Genomic DNA, 21,574 nt, shown 5'->3' with positions numbered 1-21,574 from the left:
AGGTCACAGTCAGAACAAGCAGGCAGAGATAGATGAACAAATGTCATAAGAGAGGAAAGAGCCATTTGTTTGTGGCTAGTGACAATTCCAATTCCACAGAGTGACCCTGGGGCAGGGTCCTGAAGAATGAGTTCAGCAGGTAGAGAGGGTGACAGGTAAGGGTCCTCCAGGCACAGGGTGAACCATGAGAGAAGGCAGAGTTGCAGGAGGGATGCCATGATTACAGGCTTCAGGTCACACGTGTCAGGGAAGGAGAAACAGCATTGGAAGGCAGGTCGAGGGTCAAGATTTCAATGGGGATTTCTCTTGGTTGAAAGACATCAAAGACTGTAAACTAAAGAAATGACACCATTGGGCATGGTGGCTCATGCCTGAAATCTCAGCACAGGCCAAGGTGGAGGATGCTTGAGCCCAGGAGTTCCAGACCAGCCTGGGCAACATAGTGAGACACTGTCTCTACAAAAAGATTAATTAGCCAGGCATGTTGGCCTGTATCTTAGTCCCAGCTACTCAGAAGCCTGAGGTGGGAGGATTGCTTGAATCTGGGAGGTTAAGGCTGCAGTGAGCTGAGACTGAGCCACTGTACTCCAACTTGGGAAACACAGTGAGACCTTATAGAAGGACATTTTGAAGGACTAGAGAGGAGAAACAGGAAGCAGGAAGACCAGTTGAAATTGTCCAGGTTCACAAAGAATACCTAGTGAGGACATGGCAATAAACAGACGGATGGTGAAATCATAGCTTCAATGGGAATCTGTGCAGCAGAAGAAGCTGCACAATTCCTCTCAAAAACCCCTTGGGAAGGGGCTCCATTAGGGATCAGCTAGTGCCTCTCCTGAGCTGGAGTCAACTCTTGTGCCTTTGGCTGAGCACCAGTGAAAACAGTTGGTCTTCAGAATCCACGTAGTACAAATATGCACTAGAATCCTTATACGCGAGATGCTCACACTATGAGAGGCTGGAGGGAACCAAGAGACATAAAACTTACTGTTCCCATCTCACCTTCAATCGGGGGGGACACACAATGGAATGAATGAGGAATCTCCGGCACTATTACTTGCCAAGTGCTTATCATTGAATTCAAGTAAGTATGTGCATGAGAAGACTCCATTGCAGAGGTTTGATGGAACAGCCTTTGTGATGAGGAGATGAAGCAGGTAGTTTCAGGTTTGGAGGTGAAGACAGTGGGAAGGGGTTTTATTTGGGGCCCATTGTTTCCAAAAGAATGCTAGGCTGGGCACAGTGGCTCATGCCTATAATCTCAGTGCTTTGAGAGGCCAAGGGGGAAAATTGCCTGAGGCCAGGAATTCAAGGCTGGAGTGAGCTGCCCTTCAGCCTGGGCATCATTAGCGAGACTCTTTCTCTATCAAAATTAAAAAAAAAAGTTTTTAAGTTAGCCAGACGTAGTGGCACATGCAGTCCCACCTACTCAGGCGGCTGAGGCAGGAAGTCAATGCAACTGGTCACCCAAGAGCTCTGATGGAGCTGCACAAGGAGATGAGTGTTGTTTTTGTGCCTGCTAACACAACATCCATTCTGCAGCTGATGGATCAAGGAGTAATTTCAAGTCTTATTTATTTATTTATTTTTCTGAGATGGAGTCTCTCTCTGTTGCCCAGGCTGGAGTGCAATGGCGGCTCCCTGCAACCTCTGCCTCCCAGGTTCAAGTGATTCTCATGCTTCAGCCTCCCAAGTAGCTGGAATTACCGGCATGCATCACCACACCTGGCTAATTTTTGTATTTTTAGTACAGATGGGGTTTCATCATGTTGCCCAGGCTGGTCTTGAACTCCTGACCTCAGGTGATCCACCCGCCTCGGCCTCCCAAAGTGCTGGGATTACAGGCATGAGCCACTGCGCCCAGCCGCAGCTTTTTTTTTTTTTTTTTTTTTTAGATGGAGTCTTGCTCTGTTTCCTAGGCTGGAGTGCAGTGGTGGTGTGATCCTGGCTCATTGCAGCCTCCACCTCTCAGGTTCAAGCAATTCTCCTGCCTCAGCCTTCTGAGTAGCTGGGATTACAGGTGTGTGCCACCACACCCAGATAATTTTTGCATTTTTAGTAGAGACGGGGTTTCACCATGTTGCCCAGGCTGGTCTTGAACTCCTGACCTCAGGTGACCCGCTCACCTTGGCCTCCCAAAGTGCTGGGATCACAGGCGTGAGACACTCCACCTGGTCCTCAAGTTTTACTATTTAAGAAATACATTCATGCCGGGCGCAGAGGCTCATGCCTGTAATCCCAACACTTTGGGAGGCCAAGGCGGGCAGATCACGAGGTCAGGAGATCGAGACCATCCTGGCTAACACAGTGAAACTCCGTCTCTACTAAAAATACAAAAAATTACCCGGGCGTGGTGGCAGGCTGCTGTAGTCCCAGCTACTCAGGAGGCTGAGGCAGCAGAATCGCTTGAACCTGGGAGGTGGAGGTTGCAATGAACCGAGATCACGCCACTGCACTCCAGCCTGGGCGACAGAGTCTCACTCTGTCTCAAAAAAAAAAAAAAAAAAAAAAAAAAGGAAATACATTCCTCTGATGGATCTGGGCAATGCAAATTAAAAACCTTTTGGAAAGGACTTGCCATTTTAGATGCCATTAAGAATATTCATGTCAGGCGCGGTGGCTCACAATTGTAATCCCAGCATTTTGCAAGGCCAAGGCGGGTGGATCGCCTGAGGTCAGGAGTTCAAGACCAGCCTGGCCAACATGGTGAAACCCCATCTGTACTAAAAATACAAAAATTAGCTGGGCATGGTGATGCACACCTGAAATCCCAGCTACTCGGGAGGCTGAGGCAGGAGAATCGCTTGAACCCAGGAGGCGGAGGTTGCAGTGAGCCGAGATCGCGCCATTGCACGCCAGCCTGGGTGACAGAGAGCGACTCCATTTCCAAAAAAAAAAAGATCATTCATGATTCATGGGAGGAGGTCACAGTATCAACATGAACAGGAGTTTTGAAAGAAGTTAATTCCAACCCACATGGATTACTATGAGGGGTTCAAGACTCCAGTGGAGGAAGTAACTGCAGATGTGGTGGTAATAGCATAACTAGAATTAGAAGTGGAGCCTTGAAGATGTGACTGAATTGCTACAATTTTATGATAAAACTTAAACAGATAGGAGTTGCTTTTTTTTAAGGGACAAGACTGGGTCTTGCTTTGCTGCCCAGGCTGGCCTTAAACTCCTAGGCTCAAGGGATCCTCCTGCCTTGGCCTCCTGAGTAGCTGGGGCTACAGGTGTGTACCATCACACCTGTCTGGAGTTACTGCTTATGGATGAGCAAAGAAAGTAGTCTCTTAAGATAGAATCTACTCCTGGTGAAGATGCTGTGAACTTTGTTGAAATGACAACAAAGGACTAAGAATGGTACATAAACCTAGTTGATGAAGCAGTAGCAGGATTTGAGAGGGCCGACTCCAATTTCGAAAGGAGTTCTACTGCGTGGAAATGCTATCGAAAAGCATCACATGCTACAGAGAAATCTTTTTTGAAAATAAGAGTCAAATCATTGCAGCAAACCTTATTGGTGTCTTCAGAAATTGCCACAGTAGGCCAGGCGCAGTGGCTCACGCCTGTAATCCCAGCACTTTGGGAGGCGGAGGTGGGCAGATCACGAGGTCAGGAGATTGAGACCATCCGGGCTAACACAGTGAAACCCTGTCTCTACTAAAAATACAAAAAATTAGCTGGGCGTGGTGGTGGGCGCCTGTAGTCCCAGCTGCTCGGGAGGCAGAGGCAGGAGAATGGCGTGAACCTCGGAGGCGGAGCTTGCAGTGAGCCGAGATCGCACCACTGCACTCCAGCCTGAGCGACAGAGCAAGACTCCATCTCAAAAAAAGAAAAAAGAACAAGAAATTGCCGCAGCCACCCCAACCTTCAGCAACTGCCACTCTAATCCATTAGCAGCCAACAACATCGTGGTAAGATGCTTCGTAAGCGAAAAGATTACAATTTGCTGAAGGCCCAGATGATCGTGTTTTTTAGCAATAAAGTATTTTTAAATTAAGCACATTATTTTTTAAGATTACAGACTTACAACAGCATAGTGTCAACATAACTTTTATACCCACTGGGAAACCAAAAAATTTGTGCAACTTGCTTTATTGTGATGTTCACTTTATTGCGGTTGTCTGGAATGGAACCCACAAAATCCCCGGGATATGCCAATACACACATTCTCAACCAGAGGAACAACCTGGTCCCTTTCTCTCCGAAGAGCACAGCTTAAGCAATAGTAGGCTAGAAAGGCAGCAGGAGGGCTATGGGTTGAACTTAGGAAAAACCTTGGTGCCAGCCACAGGGAATACTAGGAATGACTGCTATGGTAAATATGAACTCTCCTTAGGTAGAGCCCCACGCCAATGCTCACCAAGACAAAAAGGCCACAGGCACTCAGCCCCAGAAAGCTCTCGGGAATGCTCCTGCACTTCCTAGGGAAGGAGAAGGTAGCTCTGAGCAGTGGCCATCAGCCTCAGGGATTTTTCAGCACCTCTAATTCTGACAAGCCTAGTGCTGGGTGCACTCTGCTTGGCTGACATCACAGGGATCACCCATTCCCCAGGGCTGGGTCATCAGATCCTATTGGGGCAAGTCAGGAGTCACATGAGATGGGAGAGGGAGTAAAAAACACCAAACCAAAGAACATGAAATAATTTCTAAACATTTTTATTTCAAATCTCTTTTCACCCCTCCCCAAAAAGACATGGGTAGGTACAGCAATCATAAAAAGGAGATACAAACACAAGAGTCAAATGTCTCTCGCACTGACACTTACAAAAAACTGGGAATTGTACATGGGGTTTCCAAACAGGACCTGCAGCAGCTACTAATGTCCCTTTACGAGAGTCAAACATGCCTATTAATACAGTATATACAGACACCCCATTCTGGAACTAATCTACAGGGACATCCCTAACCCCACCCCCTCTATCCCCAGAAAAATACCAAAACACACCCAAAGTGCATTTGTTTTGTTTATATCAAAACCTCTTTCCCTTTCCCCATCCCACCCTCAGACCCTCCCACCCTATTTAAGATTGGCCTGCAAGTCTATTTTAACCATTTAGTATTTTTTTATAGTTTATGAAAATAAATTATACAGCAACTATTTTAATAAATTAAGCACAAAAGGAAGGGTAAAAGAGGAAAACTAAATGGGAAGACAAAAGCCAGGCCACGCTTTGGCTTGGAGGAGGGCAGAGGGGGGGCTAACGGAGACAGAAGTGGTTGCAAGGGGTGGCTCCCTTTCTGGTGAAAAATTGGCAACCACCCCGAGCCCAGAATGACACCCCTCTTCATCGAGTTTCTTAAAAACAACCAAAAACGTACAGCAGTGGCTATGCCACAGGCAGCACCAGTGTGGGCATTCCAACAGCCAGCTACCCAAAGTGGCACCTGGACCCTACCTGTCCCTTGGACAAGGTTCTCGGCCTAAGAGTGAGGGGCAGGTCCCCGCCCAAGGGAGCACCAGAGATGGAGGAGTGAGACCAGGCTTCTGCTCCACCTGAGCTGGTTAGGGAGCTCAGGACGAAGCTCTGAGCGGGGCAGTGTGGTATGTGATGATCCCAGAGTCTGAGGAAGAGTGTCCTAAGTTCCTCACACTCTATCTCCAGGAGGAACTACGATCGCAGTCCAGCTGCAACCAAACATGCATGTCTTCCCGCCGTGGCTGGCTGCTTTCTGTCTGCCCCTCCAGGCCTCTTGGTGTTGTGGAGGAGGGGGTAGGAGAGGGAAAGGGAATGCAGGTCCCCTCTAAACCCTCTAGAAATGAAATGGGAGTGAAGCAGGTCACAAACTCAGCATGCAGGGCTGGCTTCCCGGGAGGTAGATGGGAGTGGGACTGGATAGCAGGTGTGGAGAGGACGGGAAGGGAAACAGGAAGAAACTGAGCAACACCTACCAGGAAGGTCAAGAAGCAATGAAAAGGACAAAGACAATATGAAATCTGCATGAAAAGACAGGTCCTTTTCTGGCAGATTAGAGAATCAACATTTTCAGTACAACTCATAACGCTACTTTCCTAACTGCAGTACCCGAGTCCCCAGCGCCTGTCTCTATGATCCAACCCCCATTTCACTGCTCCCAAGACTTTGCTCTCCATTTTATCAAGGCCTCCGATCATTTTGTGCTGAGTGTGAAGGCTCCAATGTGAAAGCAGGGTCTACCACAGGGACGTGCAGACTTGACCTTTGTGGCCCAATCATTTTATAGCTATCGCGACGTAGGAGGGGGGCACACTTTTCTTTCTTTTTTTTTCTTTTTCTTTTTTTAATAAAAAAGGTTTTACTCCCCAGGAGCAAATAAATCATTTTGAACTACTGATAAACACTGCTGCAGTGAAAAGAAAGATGGCTACATGTATGCAATAGCACAAATTCAGTGGAAGAACAGCTGTGTTGACGATTAGAGATAAAAATCACTTATCCATTCCCTCCTTTCCCACAAACCAAACCCGAGGATTCCCATAGGGAAAATGTCTAACTCAATAGCTCCTCCCTTACATGACAGGGGGCGTGTCATTCTCTTAGCAGTGGAAAACAAATGCCAGGTCTCCGCCCAGTGGAGATGCTCTTAACACCCCAACTGGTAGCAAGACTTCTGCAAATGAGGACACACACACACACACACATGCATATGCACACACACAGACTCAGACCTCCTTCCAGCAGCCATAGACCTTTATCCCAGTGTCTTGTCCACTAACTTTAGGGCTCCAAAGCTAAGGTAGAGAGGCAGCAGGGAAGGGAAAGATCTAACTGAAGGAAAAAGCTCCTCCTCTCCCCAGTTTCTGCAGGGAGCAGAGGGCTTCAAGCAGGCCATGCTTTCCTGGGGGCCCTGGGGTGAGGGCTGACACGGCTGGATTCCAGGGCACTTCTGGTTCTACTCCCACCTCTCACCCCTAGACCTGGGAACTATAATTACCCCCACTCCCTAATTCTTCCTGGATGTCTGTTACAGGGGTGTCTGCAGCTATCTCCACACCATCCCCAACCTCAAGGGGGGCTTACATCATTAGCCCAAGTGAAATGTAGGGAAGGGGAAGGAGCAGGAGCCATGCCGGAGCTTCCCTTGGCCACACCTTTCTCCTCAGGGAGGTGGCGCCACCTCCATGGCTCAGGTTCCAAGATGTAACATTCACTTGGCCTAGGCACAGGCAGGTGACCAGGCAAAGGTCAGCACCAATGGTCCCAAAAAGCCAGCTGCCACCCACTTATCTAGTGCCCACACCAAAACCCCCGCCCGCCTACTCCTGTGCTACCAACACAGCACACGAATTTCAAGTAACAGCAAGTTGTAGCAGTAGTTGTCACTGGCTCACAGCGGCTCACTCTCAACCTGAGGAAGGTTACAGTAGATCAGTCATAAACAGGTGAGGGTTATACAGGCACTGAGGCCACTGGTATCACCCACCCACAACTTAGAAATCAATAGTGGGTCACTAGATGTAAGCCTTTTCCAATTTGTGACTTGAAAATACAACCAGAAAGGAATTATTTATTTTTTCTGAGATGGAGTCTCACTCTGTCGTCTAGGCTAGAGGGCAGTGGCGCGATCTCGGCTCAGTGCAACCTCCGCCTCCTGGGTTCAAGCGATTCTCCTGTCTCAGCCTCCCGAGTAGCTGGGACTACAGGCGCATGCCACCATGCCCAGCTAATTTTTGTATTTTAGTAGAGATAGGGTTTCACTGTTTGGCCAAGCTGGTCTTGAACTCCCAATCTCACGATCCACCCACCTCAGCCTCCCAAAGTGCTGGGATTACAGGCGTGAGCCACCGCGCCCAGACCTAGAAAGGAATACATTTAAATGAGCTCTGCACAGCACTGGCAAAGGAGGGGCGGGCCTGGTCAGGGAGGTGAAGGGCAGGTACTGGCGCACCTGTTCCTCTGCTCCATTTACTCTCTGACCAGGCTGCATCCCAGAGAGCTGGCCCAGCCCCATGCCTCCCCCTCATCTTCCTCTAACTGCTCTGTGCAAGGCCACCCATGCAGGCACCAAACACCCACACCTGACGAAGACTGTCTCCTCTTGTGCTGCTGTTTTGCAGCCCACTCCACAGAGAAAGGACTAGGCTGCGGCCAGCGCTGGGACCCGTGCACTGACAGATCACAGACACAGTTCAACACGACACTCCCCAGGAGAAAGGTGGGTGGTGAGGTTGGGTCACACCTCCTCAGTTGGTTTGTTTTGTACCTGAGTGTATGAGTTCTCCAGAAGAAACCCCAGTAACACAGCGGGTGCGGAGGCTCTGCCTCCCTCACATGGCCTGAGCTGACCATAGTGAGGCCCTGGCAATGGGCAGGAGCCTTGCTGACTCCTTTGGGCTTTGGGCTCCACCTCACCATCATAACCCCTAGGCACTCAGGTCTGCCTGGTGGCTGGGAAGCTTCCATCTAGACAACCACACTGGAAAGGATTCTTTAACCATGTTGCTCTAACAGGGCTGTGCACTGTTCAGTACATGCCATGCAGATTTCTGCTTCCTTGCTTTTGTTCATGTGTTTTTCATCTCACTGTCTATCCTGCCATTGACTACAACCCAAAGCCTCAGAGGCACAGAACTTTCCCAGACCATCTGGTCTACCCTGATCTTATCTACTATAAACATCTTTAGATAGTCCTTGATTTTCTGCTTGATGTGCAGCAGTCACCTAAAAGCTCCCTTAGGCCACAGATTACGCCTTTTACCTTTTTTGTTTTCTACAATATCTAGTGCAAAGCCAGGCACACACACACTAAAAAATAATATTAAAATTATGGGTGGTTGAAAAGGAACAAAAAAAAGAAAGATCCCAGGCTGCATATCAGCCACCCAAGGATCTCAACGGATTCTAACTTCAGGCTCTATATTGGGGTGGCACTTCCTGCAAGATGGCGAGTTATATTACTTGTACTCTCACGGGGCAACACTCACATGCTAAGCCAATTTCTGGGATCACAATCTTGCTTAGTTGGTAATACTACCATGGAAGCCAAGGAAAGAAGAGGTACCACATGACAAATCAGAGGTGGGCTGTGTTTATGGTGCACAGCTCATCTTGTGGGCCACCCTTCCACAGTCAGGTAATGGTGCAAGTTTCCTCCCTGTTCAGCTACAAGGAGGAAGACTGGTCACTCCACGTGGGACTAAGGAAGAAGGCAATGCTCCCAGATGAGGCGGTCCTATAAATTACCAAGACACTGGGGCCCCACCCAAACCATCAGGAAGCCACAAACCTGACATTAGTATCTGTCTTGTGAGACGAGGCAACTATAAGCACTGGGAACCCAGAAAGAGTCTCACGGAACACATGCAAAGGAGTCATGAAGACCCAACAGCTCCACTGTTACATCTCAATAGCAAACCTCTCCCCAGAGCAGCTCTACAACAAATGAACTCACAATGTCATATGAATTGGCCACGGCCAGCTGCAGAAACCATTTAAGACCACTGGAGTTTTTCTCCCCGCTCCTCCTGAGAGCCGGGACAGGCAGCTCTCAAATCGGCATCTGGCAGACTTTCCAGTGAGTGGAGACCAGCAGGATCTGATCCGGAAATGTCTGGGTTGCTAGAATGAACACAAGAAAATACAGAAGCCCTTGCTACCTCCCATCCCAGAAGTGGGATGGCAGTGATAAACCTAAAAACGTGAGATGTGATGCTCTCCTCTGACCTAAGGAAATCCCGTGAGGGCTGCGTTCTGAGAGCTTCCTCTAGGAAGAGCACAACTGTGGGAGCTGCATTTCTCACCTTCCTCCACATTCCCCCTCACAAGCTGACAGGCACATGGAAGTAACATTCACTCCTAAGTCATGAGTACAGTTTGCCATGAAGAACGGAAACATACTCCATTAAATTCAGCAGCCCATGATTGGCTCTGAACCGCCCAGGTGATGAGAAACACGATTGCCATGACAGCTGGCAGAAGCAATAGGGATGCTGTTACCATGATCAGAGTGACATGTACAGTTATCTCAAGGTGGAATGTGTTGAGAGCAGAGGAAGAACGGGGTTAACTTCAGGTCATGGAACTTAAGGAATTAAGTAAATCACAACTAGTACAGTTTCCATGAGAGGTGTTTCTGAACTCAGGTTCCTAAACCTTAAAAAAGGATGCAGGAGTCACTACTTCTCCCAGCTAAGGCCAATTGCTAGGTTTGCCCAATATTCTTTTCGAGACCACCCACCCTCCTTTCTCTCCTGCTGCTACAACAGCTGCCCATGGCAACAAGAGGCAGATTCCCCCTTCCTCAGGAACTCCCAGTCCTTTGCAAACCTCAGGCCCCTCCTCCCATCTTCCAGGCCCATAGCACAGACTCTAACTCTGCCTTTGGCACCAGCTGAATGGCCGTCCCCTGTTCCCTCCTCCCACCCCTTCTTTGGACCTGCTCACCCTTCGCACCACTTTCAATCCAACGGGCACAAACCCCAACTGCCTTCAAGGTGAGTTTTCCATACCAAGTAATACAAATATCAAAAACAAAACTTCTGAAAAAGAAACAGTGTTGAGACTTCTTCCAGTTTTCCAAGGAGCCCCTCCAGTCCTAAGATGCCCAGGGGTGGGTGTGAGGTGGAGCCCCATGCAGAGTACCGTCATGTGCTTCTTCCAAGCCCCAGGGCTGTGTGGGGAACCAAAGTCTCTGCACAGAGAATCCCAACCTTCCCGTTCCCTCATTTTTCCTCTTCTTTTCATGGTAGCTTAATTTGGTTCTTCGAAGCTGGAGCTTGGCAACCAAATGCCTAGGTAAAAAAGGAAAAAAAATTACAACAGTTCAACAGAATAGAACCAAAATGGAGTGAAATAACAGCCAGCCACTGGAGGTGGAGCAGCACACCTCAAAAGGAGAATGGAGCCTGGAGAGCTGAACGCTTCCATGAGGGCCACATGTGACTAGGGATGCAGCAGTGGCCTTTGTCAGGGGGACCTGAGCAGCCTATGACTTGGATGACAAAACAAGGTCCTGAAATAACTAATAAATATATCCTACCACATTGCATAAATTCTCTCTTTCCCTTTCCCTTACCCCTTCATCTCCTACCCACTTTTTCCCTGAGGCTCAATTGCTCTAGGGACTGAAAAGGGAAGTGAGCCCCTGGAGTAACCCCTTTTGAATCTGGCAAGAAAGAGCTCTATATTTCTTTCTTTTTTTTGAGACGGAGTCTCGCTCTGTCACCCAGGTTGGAGTGCAATGGCATGATCTTGGCTCACTGCAATCTCCACTTCCTGGGTTCAAGCGATTCGCCTGCCTCAGCCTCCCAAGTAGCTGGGATTACAGGCGTGTGCCACCATGCCTGGCTAATTTTTGTATTTTTAGTAGAGACAGGGTTTCACCATGTTGGCCAGGCTGGTCTCAAACTCCTGACCTCGTGATCAGCCCGCCTCGGCCTCCCAAACTGCTGGGATTACAGACGTGAGCCACCACACCTGGCCAGAGAGCTCTGTATTTCTGCAGCTTCTGTCAACTGCACAGGGTTGACACAGAAACACAAAGGCCACTGTTGCTTCCACCTTCCGACTTGAGATAGGCACTGTTCTAGTCATTACTCTATAGCCTGACTCCAAACCCCTGGCATGAAATTCCCCAGGTAACAGCACACATAGACCAAGCAGGCCATTCAGAACTCCCAAATTAAAATCAGCCTGAACAACAAGAAGTCATAAAGGCCAAATTTCATACCCTAAAGACCTTTCCCGATGGGGCACAGTGGCTCATGCCTGTAATCCCAGAACTTTGGGAGGCCAAGGTGGGTGGATCACTTGAGTGAGGTCAGGAGTTTGAGACCCACCTGACGAACGTGGTGAAACCCAGTCTACTAAAAATACAAAATTAGCCAGGCGTGGTGGTGCACACCTGTAATCCCAGCTATTTGGGAGGCTGAGGTGGGAGAATTGCTTGAACCCGGAAGATGGAGGTTGCAGTGAGCCAAGATCACGCCATTGCACTCCAGCCCGGGCAACAAGAGCGAAACTCCATCTCAAAAAAAAAAGACCTTTCCCTTGGGAAGTGTTACTTCCTCCCTTTCCAGGGCTCCTAGGGTCTACACCAGGAGCAAGTTCAGCATTACGCTTATTCTTTGCCACAGGCATCAATACTGATGTCACAGCAAAAAGAGATCCTGGGAGTTCAGTTCAAACCTTCGCCAATATATGACTGCCCCCAACACTCAAGACAAATGGCTACCCACTGGCCTGTTCCTGATCACGCCACGTCCTTCCCAGCTGAGGCAGGGCCTTTATAACTCTAGGTCCCCTTGCCCAGAATGCTCTGCTCCAAGGCACTCCCATGGCTGGCTCCTTGATATTTGGGTATCAGCTGAAATGGCACCTCCTCACAAGTCTCTCCCTGACCATCTAAACTTGAGGAGTATCCCACCACTAATCACTAAACTTAACCCAGTTTTACTTTCCTCACAACACTGTACAGTCACCTGAAATTAGCCCATTCATTTATGTTCATGTTTGCTGCCTGTCTTTCCTTAGGAGAAGGGAAGCTGAGTGAGAACAGGGCCTTTGCTTTGCTCAGCACTCTATTCTCAATTCATACTGGGTGCCAAATAAACACAAATGTACAGCTATCTGCTGAATGGAAGCTCTTGAGGAAAACCATCCCGGTTTTGGACCTCTCTGTTAAAAAGTTTCTTGTAAAGTTGGACTGAAATCTAGTTCCTTGTAACTTACATTCATTTTGGTCCTTATCCATGTCTCTTTTTGCTGTGACATGAGAGGGCCTTGGAGCAGAGCATTCTGGGCAAGGGGACCTAGAGGTATAAAGGCCCTGCCTCAGCTGGGAAGGGTGTGGCATGATCAGGAACAGGCCGGCAGGGAGCCACTTGTCTTGAGTGTTGGGAGCAGTCATGCACTGGCAAAGGTTTGAACTGAACTCTCAGGATCTCTTTTTGCTGTGACATCAGGATTGTTGCCTGTGGCAAAGAATAAGCGTAATGCTGAACTTGCTCCCCACTGGAACCACAGAGAGGAGGTTAATCACTCTCTTCCTTAGGAAAACCCATCAAATGCATCTTTCAGCTATCTCTCCCTAAAACCTCCATGCTCTGGGTTAATCATATTTCTTTCTAGGCCATTTATTCCCATATGATGAAGTTTGAGCTCTCCAATGCCACAAGGCCTTTCTCTGAACATGCCCCCTGTTTATGTGGGTTCTTCTACAGCACTGCACCCACAGACGTGGTCCTCTAACTGAATGGCCTAATTACTCTTCAAGGGTAGTCAGGTAGGTGGACCTCCCTAGTGCTCTACCTCTCACCCTAATCTCAACTGCAAAGCCATCATGCAGAGAAATCCACCTAGACACAAGACATTAGATATTTAGTCACTTCCAAAGGCATACAATTTGCATATAATTGAAGAAATGATGAGACTGTACATCTACTCCAGGATCCACACCAGAAGAAAGCAGTCACTACACACTGGCAGTCAATCTTGCTTGTCACCACCACCACCAAAGTCATGGCTCCCTGGCAATTGTGTTCCCTACTCAGGAACTTGGCCCCACAATGTTCACTTCAGTGCAATTTAAAAGACTAATTGGAATTCATCTGCACAAACCAGTATTGCAAGATACTTTATGGGAAAATAAATGAGTAGAACTATGTAATGATGGGAGAAGAGCCTCGTAGATAAGTGAATTCCTTAGTTAATTCATTTATTCTCTTCAACAATTTACTTTGTAATGGCCCAAATGGAACGCCAAATAGAAGAGTGGGCTGTTTTTCCTCATCCCCATATTCCAAGCTGTGGGACATGGTGGAGTCTCACTGAAGTGCACGCCTGTTGCAATTAAAGGCATGTTTGCATTCTCTTTGATGAAGTTTCCTTTCCCTTTAGCTTCCTGCTTTATATGCCATTTGTGCGCTATCAGGGAGATCAGCCCAAGTCTGTATGAGAGGAGGCTGCACTCTTCTTTTTATTTTTTTCAATTACCCTCTCCTTGCCAGAGGCCGTACTCTTAGCTACACTTGGGTGTCCCCCTCCTTGCTCACATTCGGCGATTAGCTTGCACATTTCCTGGCAATCTACTTTCATGTCTTTCTTGTCTGTCTGCTTTTCTCCCAAATGGGGTGTGTGCCCCTTGAGGACTCCAAGGTCAGATCTTGTCATTCTATGGGCAAATGCCTGGATCGGGGCTATCCATGTTGGGAGTTGTGGGGAGGGGGCCCAAGGCTCAAGGCATGATGATGACTGCCCAGGAAGAAATGTGGCTGGGCAGTGAGGCAGAGAGCTCATACCCTTGGTGGTGACCAGCAGGGAGCCCCTTGCTACGTGGAGGGTTCCACCTCTTGCTTCTGTTTGGAAATGAGCTGCGCTTCCTTAAGAGACAGGTATACCTCTTCCTGAGGATCATAGTAGTAGAACTTTCGGATATAAGAGATCAGAGGTCTGTGAAAAACAAATGAGGGATATACACAAAAGGTTTTTATACAAAATATAAAAGAAGTAACTCCTTTGTTCAACTCTTCTTCACTCCCTACATGGTTGAGACCTAACACAATTCCCATTTTCTCAGTTATTATAGTTCTGTCTTCCTTACTCTTACCACTTCTACTCTATTCTTCATAGAGACTGCAGAAGGGAGGCTGACACACAAATCTTCCTCCCTCTGGCTGCAATATGACAGTTCTAGAGTTAGGTGCTAAGACACAGTAAATGTGAAAGAATTATATCTGCAAATATTTTATGCCAGACTCTGCCTGTGAGGGTAGCTTGCAGGCCTCACTGACATTTGTTACCTCCCCACAACCCCCTTACTCATTCCTGTCCCAAACCTGACAACCCCATTGTACTTAGGCAGTGGGAGATCTGGGATGTGATCTATCCTGACGAGCTGTCGTATCCGGAATCTGCAAAGGTGCTGGAGGGATTTGACATTGCTGAATCGGGACACTGGATAGAGCAGCTGGACAGGAGTTGGTGGCAGTCCTTCAAGAAAGAAAACAAAGGAAAGTATTCAGAGGAAACAATGGAGCTAACTACCATTTCTTGTTTGAAGAGAACCTAGGGAGGGGAAATGGGACTTCTTTATGGTTCATATATGTATTCTGTGCAAAAGCCCCTCCACAAAGTGCTGTTGATTTCCATTTCCAGAAGCACCACCACCACATTCACAATTAAGGAAATCTATTCTCTGCCAAAGGCCTCCCTAGCATCACTTTTTTGTGTGTTTTTTTGTTTTGTTTTGTTTTGTTTTTTTGAGACAGGGTCTCATTCTGTCACCCAGGCTCGAGTGCAGTGGCCCAATCTCAGCTCACTGCAGCCTTGACCTCCCAGACTCAAGCAATCCTCCCGCCTTGGCCTCCTGAGTAGCTGGGACCACAGGTGCATGCCACCGTACCCAGATAATTTTTGTATTTTTAGTAGAGACAGGGTTTCCCCATGTTGCCAAGGCTAGTCTCAAACTCCTGGGCTCAAGCAATCCACTCGCCTCGGCCTCCCAAAGTGCTAGGATTACAGGCGTGAGCCACTGTGCCTGGCTCCTAGCATCACTCATAACAGCTGAGAGTGCTGCTCCTCGGAGTAGCCCAATGATGCCAAACTAGAGACACTGCTTGGACCCAAGTGGCCAATCCCAGGCCTGAGGCTCTCGGGAAGGCCAAGAATCAAAAGGATCCCTGCTGGGAATGAGAGATACTTGTTGGGCACATCTAGCAGTATCCTGAAGGTGAGGACCCAGAAAAGCCGTTCAGAGGAGTCCCCAACAAATTCCAATTGGTTCAGCAGAGAGGCTGGTAAGTAGAAGGTAACAGCTGGGATCAAAGTTGACAAGCCTATTATTCCTGCCATTACTTCAAGCCAGGACAATCAGGTTTAGCTACCTTTTATACCCAACCCCCATAACCCCCAGTTCCTGCTTCTGAAATTTTAGGCCAAGAGATCAAAAAAAGATGATGCTTTTAAAAGAACAACAACTACAATAGCTTGGGCAAGCTAGGATTAGTACTACTCAGTGTAAACCCACCTGCTGATTGATGCCAAATAGACTCAGTGGGAGCACCACACCCTTATGTATTAGCAGGCTCTGTGCTGGGGAATCCCACCCCAAAAAGGGCCCCACGCCACAGCATGGAGACATCCAGAATGGCAGGAACACTGGGGTTCAAGGGAACTAAGAATATTTTGCTTTCAATAAACAAAGGGGCTATGGAAGGTAAACAAGATTCTTTGAGAAAATCTGAGTTGCAAAACCTGTCAAAGAATTCTCAGCCATTGTCATATCAAAAGACATTCTATAGACACAACTGATTGGAAAATAAAATATCTACTATTATTGGGGTTTAAGTTCAAATAGTTTTTTTGTTTGTTTGTTTTTTGAGGCGGAGTCTTGCTCTGTCGCCCAGGCTGTAGTGCAGTGGCGCGATCTCAGCTCACTACAAGCTCTGCCTCCCGGGTTCATGCCATTCTCCTGCCTCAGCCTCCCAAGTAGCTGGGATTACAGGCACCCACCACCACGCCGGGCTAATTTTTTGTATTTTTAGTAGAGACGGGGTTTCATGGTCTCGATCTCCTGACCTCGTGATCTGCCCACCTCAGCCTCCCAAAGTGTTTGTTCATTTTTTTAAGATAGAGTCTTGCTCTTGTCGCCCAGGCTGGAGTGCAGTGGCGCGATTTCGACTCACTGCAAGCTCCAACTCCTAGGTTCAAGCAATTCTCATGCCTTAGCCTCCCGAGTAGCTGGGATTACAGGCGCCTGCCACCACACCCAGCTAATATTTGTATTTTTAGTAGAGATGGGGTTTCACCATGTTGGCTAGGCTGGTTTCGAACTCCTGACCTCAGGTGATCCACCTGCCTTAGCCTCCCAAAGTGCTGGGATTATAAGCCTGAGCCACCGTGCCCGGCCCAGATAGTTTTAAAATTTTATCTGAAGGCATGAAAACAAAACAAATGAAAGCATGTACACTGCATCCCAAAGCCTTTCCATGATCACTGACAACAGACTTTCCGGGGGAAAAAAAAAATCAAAATACATTATTTTATTGTTACTGAACAAGTTAAGCTCATCTTAAAAACATTTAACTCAGGCTGGGTGCAGTGGCACATGCCTATAATCCTAGTATTTTGGGAGACCAAGGAGAAAAGATCACTTGAGGCCAGGAACTCGAGGCTACAGTGAGCCAAGATTGTGCTGCTGCACTCTAGCCCAGGTGACAAAGCATGACCCTGTCTCCAAAAAAAATAGTAATAATAATGATAACTTATTTAGTCTTTAAAACTATACTTTGAGGCAAACACCACCATCCCCATTTCACATATAAAGAAACTGAGGCCCACTGAGCTTAGAGAACTTGCTGTGGCATGGAGCCAAAAAAGCCAGCCTGCCTTGAACACCTGCCCTAAGGAAGAATTATCGGTGGCTCTGCCATAGCCGAGGAGCCTCTCAGCAGGGTTCTCCAGGAGGGTCTCTAGAGTGCCTGCACCTCTGCCAATCTAACAAGGAGGTTGTCCAGGACAGTCACAGCACTCTGGTTCATGACCAGCCTCTCCTAGTCCCCTCCCTGGCACTCCCACCCCTTCAAAACTAAGTCTTGTATTTTGAAGCCCTACTTCTCTCCTCCACCCACATGGTTGGTCCTCTCCATTAAAAGAAAAGAAAAAGAACTCACACGTGAATTTCTCACTTGAATATATTTAACTCAAGTGGTTTTAAGAAATAATTTTGGGTTCAAATGGCTCTTTGAATTTGTCCTGTCCCTCACTGGTATTTATATATTCTTTAGTAAATTAAACTATGGCAAACAGAAAGCTTTGGGGGATTGGCTGTAATATTGGTAAACTCAACATGATGTTTCAGAGATAAAAGTAATTTATATATCTAATAATTTATTTCCAAAGATAACACTGTGCTTAAAGAGATCGGGATAATATGCAACATACAATTATCTGATTGTTTGCCTACTTGAATTTTAATGACCACATATACTTGCCTATTTAATTGTATTACTTTTAGCCTTTAGGTTTACAAATAGCAATTTGAAACCTGTTAATTTTCTGATATTCTCTGGTATTAATCTGACCATTTACTGTTTGCCCACAAACGCAACAAACAATTAGAACTCTCACATTTAGAGCATGCTAACAGAAGCAGTTAAAAATGTAAAGAATCCAGGATAAGACCCAACTGGGGCTAAAAGAGTAAGGGTGAAGTCGAACATTAATCGTCAGTAACTTTCTTCCAGTCCTCATGCCTGAGGTCCTGGGCACAAACCTAGTTTCTAGCCATGCACTATTTTTCGTTTCTCCCAACAAAGACCATATTAGGGGTAAGAAATCTCTTCCAGGTATAAACACCCAAACACCCATGTCTTTCTGCCACACCAAAGGTTTTTCTGACCTCTGAAGACAGAATCAGTAAGGATTCACATCTGTTTCACATTCCAGGTCTCATTTTCTTAACAGTGTAAGTAAAAAGAGAATAAACTAGGGAGTCTAGTTGACTTATATGTAATCCTCCAAGGAGAAAAAAACAAGCACAAGGTCAAAAGTAAAAGAAGGCCCAGTGCGGTGGCTCACGCCTATAATCCCAGCACCTTGGGAGGCTGAGATGGGAGGATTGCTTGAGCCCAGGAGTTCAAGATTGGCATGGGCAACATAGGGAGACCTTACCTCTATAAAAATTAAAATTAAAAAAATTAGCCAGGCATTGTGGTGCACAACAGTGGTCCCAGCTACTCAGGAGGCTTAAGTGGGAGGACTGCTTAAGCCCAGGAGGCTGAGGCTGCAGTAAGCTATGATTGTACCACTGCACTCCAGCCTGAGTGATGGAGTAAGACCCTGCCTAAAAAAAAAGATATTCAGCTAACAGTGAAGTAGTGTTTTTTAATATCCCACTCCTTTCTTCAGCTTGAAACAGCTTAAGAAAAACTAAACAATAGTTTAGTTTAGTGGGAGCAGGGGTGAGAGGGCAGAAGATTCACTTTTCCTTATATTCCCTTGGGCACTATTTGACCTTTTTACCACATACATGTTATTTCACAATTTAAAAAGAAATACATAATAGAACTAATAAATGAGTTATGCAAGTTTACAGCATACAAGATGAATATGCAAAAAGCAATTAAATTTCTATACTCTAGCTATAAACAATCCAAAAATAATTAAAATTAAGAAAACAATTCAATTTACAATACGATCAAAAACAAATACTAAAAAATAAATTTAACAAAAGAAATACGAAACTTATATTATGAAAAAATACGGGCCAGATACAGTGGCTCATACCTATAATCCCAGCACTTTGGGAGGCTGAGGCAAGGTGGATGGCTTGAGCCAAAGGGTTAGAGACCAGCCTGGGCAATGTGGTGAGACCCCATCTCTACTAAAAATATAAAGATCATCTGGGCATGGTTGTGTGTGCCTATAGTCCCAGCTACACAGGAGGCTGAAGTGGAGGACACACTGGGCCAGGGAGGTGGAGATTGTAGTTAGTGAACCATGATGGCACCACTGCACTCCAGACTAGGTGACAGTGGGACAAAAAAAAAAAAAAGAAAGACAGAAAGAAAGAGAAGGAAGAAGGAAGGAAGGAAAACAAACAATAAACAAAAGAAAAAATATAAAACATTGTTCAAAGAGTTTTAAAAAAGACCTAAATAAGCAGAAAGACAGCCTATGTCCATGGATCAGAAGACATAATATTGTTGACATGCCAATACTCCCTCCCCAAATTGATGTACAGACTCAACTCCACACTCTTGCCAACACGGGGGTATTAAAATCTCAGTAGGCTTCTTTGCAGAAATTGACAATCTGATCCTAAAATTCATATGGAAATGCAAGAGACCCAAAATAGTCAAAACCAGCTTGAAAAACCACAAAGTTGGAAGACTCACACTTTTCCATCTCAAAAAGTACTACAAAACTATAGGAATCAAGACAGCAATGGCATAAGGATGGACATACAACTCAATGGAATAGAACTGAGTCTGGAAATTAACCTTCACTGTTACAATCAACTGATTTCAACAAGGATGCCAAGACAATTCAATGGGGAAAGAGTATCTTTTCAACAAATGGCACTAGAACAACTGAATATTCACATGAAAAAGAATAAAGTTGGACTCCTTTCTCATGCCATACACAAAAATTCAAGGCTGGGTACAGTGGCTCACACCTGTAATCCCAGCACTTTGAGAGGCTGAGGTGGGAGGATCACTTAAGGCCAGGAGGCGGAGGTTGCGGTGAGCCAAGATTGTGCCACTGCACTCCAGCCTGGGTGACAGAGAGAGACTCTGTCTCTCTCTCTCTCACTCTCTCTCTCTCTCTCTCTATATATATATGTACATATATATATACACACACCAAACAAAAAAATTAAAAAACAAAAATTAACACAAAATGGATAGTAGACCTAATGTAAAAGCTAAAAGTTTAAGTCTCCTAGAAGAAAATATAGGTATTAACCTCCAACACCTTTGGTTAGGCAAACTTTTCTAAACATAACAAGCAAAAAAAAAAAAAAAAAAAAAGTTGGAATAGGAACTCATCAAAATCCTTCATGCTTCAAAGAATACCATCAAGAAAGTAAAAAGACAACCCACAGAATGGGAGAAAATATTTGTAAGTTATATCTGACAAGGGACTTGTATCCAGAATATATAAAGAACTTTATTTTTTGAGATAAAATAAAAGATGGAGTGCAGTGGCGTGATCTCGGTTCACTGCAACCTCCACCTCCTGGACTCAAGCAATCCTCCCATCTCAGTCTTCCAAGTAGCTAGGACTACAGACGTGCACCACCACACTGGGCTAATTTTTAAATTTTTTGTAGAGACAGTGTCTCCCTGTATTGCCCAGGCAGGTCTTGAGCTCCTGGGCTCAAGCAATCCTCCTGCCCTGGCCTCCCTAAGTACTGGGCTTATAGGCACCATGCCCAGCATGTAAAGAACTCATAACTCAATAAGAAGACAAATAGCTCAATTACAAAAATGAGCAAAGGTTGTGAATAGAGATACAATAGCCAATAAGCAGATGAAAAGATGTTAACATCATTAGTCATTAGGGAAATGCAAATCAAAACCACAATGAGATACCACTTCATACTCACTAGGATGGCTATATTCAAAAAGACAGACAATAACAAAGTCTTGGGTGCAACTGTTTTGGGAGTCTGGCATGGGGTTAAACATGGGATTACCATATGACCCAGCAATTTCACGCCTAGGAATATATCTAAGAGAATTGAAAAGATATTCACATAAACAGCTGTACATGAATGTTCAAAGAAGCATTAGTTATTTCATAATAGCCAAAAACTGGAAACAACCTAAAGAATGGAGAAACAAAATGTGGTACATCCAGAGTGGAATGTTATTCAGTCATAAAAAGGAATGCAGTGCTGACAGATGCTACAACACTGGTGAACTTTGAAAACATTATGCTAAGTAAAAGAAACAAGACATAAAAATATTATATGATTCCATTTATGTGAAATGTACCAAACAGTCAAATCCACAGAAACGGAAAACAGATTAGTGGTTGGTAGGGGCCAGGAAGCAGAGGGAATACGGAGTAACTGCTAATAGTCTGAGGTTTTCATTTTGGTGTGATGAAAACATTCTAAAATTGATTGTGGTGATTGTTGTACA

The 21,574-nt window shown here is 46.1% G+C and overlaps 1 protein-coding gene across 11 annotated transcripts in view; it reads right to left on the bottom strand.

Annotated features, from left to right (window-relative positions):
- Positions 1 to 4,646: 4,646 nt before the first annotated feature.
- Positions 4,647 to 21,574, bottom strand: part of SOCS7 (suppressor of cytokine signaling 7) — a 54,846-nt gene continuing 37,918 nt past the window's right edge. For 6 of the 11 annotated variants that reach the window (XM_054546498.2, XM_054546499.2, XM_054546496.2 and 3 more), the window contains 3 exons: positions 14,777 to 14,912; positions 14,222 to 14,372; positions 4,647 to 10,714 (listed from right to left, as the gene is read on the bottom strand). In XM_054546498.2, the coding sequence (XP_054402473.2) occupies positions 14,252 to 14,372; positions 14,777 to 14,912 (257 nt within the window). In that variant the 3' untranslated portion in view covers positions 4,647 to 10,714; positions 14,222 to 14,251. Of the gene's footprint in view, positions 10,715 to 12,653; positions 12,896 to 14,221; positions 14,373 to 14,776; positions 14,913 to 21,574 lie in introns of those variants that run through there. The other 5 variants (XR_008519592.2, XR_008519593.2, XR_008519594.2 and 2 more) reach the window with 2 other exon arrangements.

This window comes from Pongo abelii, chromosome 19 (assembly GCF_028885655.2).
Source record: "Pongo abelii isolate AG06213 chromosome 19, NHGRI_mPonAbe1-v2.0_pri, whole genome shotgun sequence".
NCBI lineage: Eukaryota > Metazoa > Chordata > Mammalia > Primates > Hominidae > Pongo > Pongo abelii.
Note: the sequence above shows the minus strand (reverse complement) of the source record. Positions and strands in the feature narration are given on the sequence as shown.